Genomic DNA, 5501 nt, shown 5'->3' on the forward strand with positions numbered 1-5501 from the left:
CCTGAAAAAAGAGAAAAAATGATGTGAGGGTGTGGAGAGTTTCATTTATTCATTTTAATTGGACACAGAAGCAAGTCAAGCAAAAAAAAAACGAGAAAAATGAGAAGGGATTAAAAGAGCAGAAACCATAAAATATAGTCTTTTAGAGAAAAGGGATTTTTGAAAAAAAAAAAAAGAATAAGGAACATCTCCAGGAATTCAAAAGTTCAAAATTTGTTTTTTTTTTCTGATTCTCAGATTTTTTCAGAATCCAAATTTTGCGAAAAAATCCAATTTCTCCATTCTATTGTGCTCTTTTGAACATTTTGTGTGCCCGAAAAATTTGTTTATCCTACAAAAGCTTACTGGTCAAGAACAAAAATTTTAAGACCTTGTGGGAAAAAATTTAGGGATTGTTTATTTGAAAATTTTTGAAGTTTCAAAAGTTTGGTCAAAAAAGAGATTTGAAGAGAAAATTGTAATTTCAGATTTTTCTAGAAATTTCTGGAATTTTTTCAACTGGAAATCAATTTTCCGAGTCATTTAAAGTTTCGGATGGGAAAATTGGTATGAATTTGAATTTTCTAAAATCTGGAATTTCAAATTCTCGGCTAACTTTGGGGTCAAAAAGAATGAAAATAGGAAAAAAGATTTTCTCGCATAAATTTTAGCCAAAAAAAAACTAAAAAGGAGAAAAAATATGATCTATGTGTTTGAGAAAAAAATTGGCTGAAATCATTTTTAGAACATATTCTTTTTCGAAAAAAATTCTTCAATATTCTTTAGCCCAGAATTTTTCAGTACAGAAAATTTCAGCTGATTAGAGAGACCAAAAAGTACAGTATAGTGTCATTTGGACTCAAAAGGGATTACTGTAGAAAAAATGACCTCTAAAATTTTCTAAAAATCACTACAAAAATTGTTCTTGAGCAAAAGAAAAAGTGTCGTCACTAGAATAGGAAATGGGTGGTTAAGTGTAGGGCCTAGGTGTCTGGAGAACCCCCGCGAAATGAAAAGAAGAGTTAGAGAGTATGGAAAATAGAGAGACGCAGAGAAAAGAGTGTTCTCTGTTATGAGGGAGGACCATAAAAAAGGTCAAAGGTAGTATTAGGGATTTTGGAACAATGGGGGGTTTTGGTAATTTTTCGGTAATTTTTTAGGTAAGGGTTCAAATTCCAAAATTTCAGAAACTTTGAAATTTTGAAATTTATTCAAAATATATATGAATCGAAAGCTCTTGAAAAGTCCTAAATTTCAAGTCAAAAATCATCAAAATCGGATGAATTTCAGAGAAGTTACAGAAGTTTGAAATTATTAAATTACATGGGCTAGAATTTCAGAAAACTCGGCAATACAAGTCCAAGATTTGGACAACTATAAATATGCCAAATTTTGTTAAAATATATTCATTTGAAAGCTCTTGAAAAATCCAAAATTTCAAGCTAAAAATCATTAAAATTGTCTGAATTTGAGAGAAGTTACAGGATTTTGAAAATCTAAAAATTTCATGACCTGAATATTTTGAAAAATCGGGGACAAGTCTAACATTTTAACAATTTAAAATAATTCAAACTTGGTCACAAATTTATTTATTCAAAAGCCCTTGAAAAATCCAAAATTTGAAGCTGAAAACAACCAAAATCGGTTGAATATTAGATAAGATACAGGGGTTATGAACAAGGAACTTTCATGGCCTAGATATTTCGAAAACTCGGCCAGGTTGAATTTCCAAAATTTGAATTTCTAGGCCACCAGTCTCGTTTTCCAGTAAGTAAGGTAACCGAGTTGGATTTCCAGAAAAAAAAATCTAGAAAACAAATTTTCCCTCGCTTCCTGTTTTCTTATTCCGAAATTTTTTTATGCCTAAAAAATAAAAAAAAATCCAGCGTTCTTGTCTTTGTAGAAATATTTCCAGAATTCCATTCAGAAGACGTCCCTCTCTCCAGAATCCCATCTGAAGAATTCAGAAGACGTGAAAAGACGAGTTAAACCCTCGTGATGGGTAGAAGAAGAGCGTGAGAAGAAGAAAAAGATTACTGCCCCTCAGTTTAACAGATGACTTTTCGACGTCTTCTGGAGATTCGGGATGGATTCAGAAGACGTGAGGGACGGAGAAGAAGAAGAAGATACGGGGCGGGATGATTCAGATGAGACAGAAGAAAAAGAAGGCAGAAAAAAGAGAATCAAATGTCTGTGAGAGCGAGTAATCGAGTGCAGATGTGTTTTGTCTAGAAGAAGCAAAACTCAGAAAAATAGGAGAAAATAGAGATAAAATGAAATTTCAGGATTCAAGAATGCGATTTTTCTGCTATTTTTAAATTCTTGAATGATTCTGTCTTAAGTTACTGCCTCGAGACTTTTTCTAGGTTTCCAATTTTTTTTCAATTTTTCAAAAATGTTGAAACAATAGTTTTTAGATTCCTTATAAAATTTCACACACTTTGAAAAAAGTTCCATGGTTCTAGACCTACTGGGAGCCGAGATACAGCCTGACAGTTAGAGTGTCTCGTCGTCTGCGTCTCTCTCTCTCTCTCTCCCTTATAGAAACTTAATCTAGCTGTAACTTATGTTTTAGAGAAGCTATAAAGTTGGTTCTTGGACCAGAATTTAGGATTTTTCAGCTATTTTTTAAATTTTTTAAGTAATTGAATAGAAAGTATGTAATTTTGAGATCTGATTGACTTAAAAAATAGCCTGCTGATTCTTAAAAGTGATTATTTTCAAATTCAAAAGATTGAGATAACTGGAGTGTTGAATATATTTACAGCCGAAATCTTCTCAGAACATTTTTGAGTACTTTCTTCTAATTTCAGGACTCTAGAACTCTGTATTCTGCTCTCCACACAAAAGAAGATGTTCCTAGAAACCCGAAAACCTCAAAAATCATCCTTCCAGCCAGACAAAACACTCCTTTCTAAACCAATAAACTCTCTTTTCTCCCTTCTAATTTGTTTAACAACTCACTTGTTGTTCGTTGTTGTCCAAAGTGAGGATTCTGACGATTCCGAAGACGAAGAAGACGTCGTTGAGACGTTTAGAAGAAGATCATGTAATAGAAGAAATGATGACGTGGCAGTGATGTTCTCATCGTCTGCCGCGTTCATGTTTGGATGGTTCTGAAAAATTTTGAGGTGAATTTTTTTTGGTTGAAAAAATTGATTCCGGAAAAAAGTGGGGAAATTGCAAAAAAGCGAAAAAAAAAGAAGAAGGCGAATAAAATGTCGAAAATGGAGCATCGAAAATTAGCTTAGTTTAGACAGGATAGGACTCGGCAGCCAGGGGACAGGGGCAATGTGTGTAGGCGGGAAATTTGAAAAAAAATGGGAATATTGCAAAAAAATTGTTCCGGAATTTTGGGATTTTTCTGTAGTTCCTCGAGATGCTGACACCTGGAAATTCAAATATTTGAAATTCTTAAGTTTTCTGAATTTTCTAAAATTTTCGAAAATTCTGAAGCTATAAATTTTGGAAATGTTCTGAAATCTGTAAAAATTCTAAATTTTAAGGAAAATCTGAACTTTGCGACTTTTCTTAATTCTGAATTTTGAATTTTCTGGAACTCTGAATTTAAAATTTCTGAAACTTGTGGAAATCCTGTAGTTCCTAGAAAAATCTGAAAATTTGAATTTTGAATTTTGGATATTCTGAATTTCTGAAATTTGCGAAAATACTGAAATTCTCAATTTCGAATTTTCTATGATCCTGTATTCCGGATATCTGAATTTAAGAAATCCTGTATTCCGGCATTCTGAATTTTGAATTCTTCGAAATATCTGAAACCCTGGGATTCTAAATTTCAAATTTTCTGAAAATCCTGAAATTATGAAATCGTGAATTTTTGGATTTTCTGAAGTTTCCTGAAATCCAAAATGTTGAATTTTTTCTGGGAACCTCCGTATTTTTGAATTTCCTATAACTTTAGCGCATCTAGCAAGAATTAAATTCAAAATCTATAAATTTACAAAAAAGTTTCAAAAAGTGAATTTTCGAAAGTCCAAACATCTAGACTTCAAAAATTTAGGAAAAAAAAAACCAAAAATAAGGCCACCAAATTAATTCCTGTCTACATTTTGAAACCTCAAAAATTTAATTTTAAAATTAGGGATCTTTTTTCGCTCTCCGACATTTTTGTGCTCCGAAGAGCTCAATGAGCACAAAGGACCTAGTTGAAAAATTGGGAAAATTAATTTCGAGTGTTTTTCAAAATTTCATGAGCTACTTTAACGATAATTGAAGTTCAAAACCTAGGTGATTGACATGATTTTTCGAAAATTATATTTTCAAAAATCTGAAATTTCAAGGTTTTTAACGATTATTGAAGTTCAAAGAATTTGAGGACCACCGGAAAATAATAAAGAAGAACTAACAAAATAAAAGTAAAGGAAACCGGAAAAAAGAGGGAGAGAGGGAGGTAGAAAAATTGAAATTGAGCACAAACACACAAACATATTGAAAAAATATATAGAGCACAAGTTCATCATCACAATCGTTATTATATTTGAAAAATGGAAAAGAGAATGGAAAGGTAAGAGACGCAGGGAAAGAGGGACCAGGAGGAGAGAAAATATTTCGAAAAAAAAAATAAATATATCAAAACATTCTATTTTTTGAATGAGCTCTCTGTAGGTTTGTATCGAATACTCTGGAAAATTAAATGTTTGCTCTAATAGAAGCCACCCCCGCACTTTGAGCTCAATTATCTCGGTTCCTATCAGAGATATCAAAAGCCTGCCAACTGATAAAATATTTATCATAATATCACCAATATTTTATCAGTAGACAAAATTTTGATATCTTTCATAGGATTCGAGATAATTAGGCTCGTTATTTTGGGGCATTTACGGTAGTATTCTGGTACAAAAAAAATCAGTTATAAGATTTTTTTAATTCATTTTCTAACTAAAGACATTTTTAAGCTTTTTGATAATTCTAGAAACCATAGAACAGATGTTCAAAAAAAAATACTACGAAATCATCCCTTTTTCTTCTAGAAGCATTTAAAAGAGTGTGAAAAACAATATACCACCGATTCTTAAGAAAAGATTACCAACGAAAAGAGAATAATTGGTTCTTAGAAGTCAGATCGATTCAAATTGTTCCAACAAAAATTAAGAACCACAAGAAAAGCCTATATAATCAATTTTGACCAGCTTCAGGAGTCTGAAGCTCGTCTTCCAAGTTTTCGATCGCTTTGAAAATTTTGGAAGTTTCAAAAACGGCCCAGATTGAAAAATCTGCATTCATAAATTTTTTGAAAATTGCTTGCTTTCGTTTTTAGTACATAACTCGCCAAAATGATTTCCCATCGAAAAATTCGAATATGGCAAACTGAGAGCTTCAAAATGAGCCTAAACATGCCTAGATTCGACAATTTTTTAAACTTCGGCTGCGTCGCGGTCGTGCGTCACCGTATTTTAGCAGAAAATCAAAATCGAAGGAATTGGGCCATGCTTAGGCTCATTTCAAAGCTAAGGACTTAAAAAATCAAGAAATCCAGCTTCTGACGAAATCGGAGCACTTTG

The 5501-nt window shown here is 32.2% G+C and overlaps 1 protein-coding gene across 1 annotated transcript; it reads right to left on the reverse strand.

Moving 5' to 3' along the window:
• Window positions 1-2939: 2939 nt before the first annotated feature.
• On the reverse strand, window positions 2940-3083 carry CBG26093 (the record flags this gene model as incomplete). Its single annotated transcript, XM_045243343.1, has 1 exon — window positions 2940-3083. One exon carries the CDS (start codon window positions 3081-3083, stop codon window positions 2940-2942), a length of 144 nt encoding a protein of 47 aa, XP_045099643.1.
• Between the last annotated feature and the right edge of the window lie 2418 nt (window positions 3084-5501).

Source organism: Caenorhabditis briggsae, assembly GCF_000004555.2.
Source record: "Caenorhabditis briggsae complete genome, chrIII, whole genome shotgun sequence".
In the NCBI taxonomy this organism is placed as follows: domain Eukaryota; kingdom Metazoa; phylum Nematoda; class Chromadorea; order Rhabditida; family Rhabditidae; genus Caenorhabditis; species Caenorhabditis briggsae.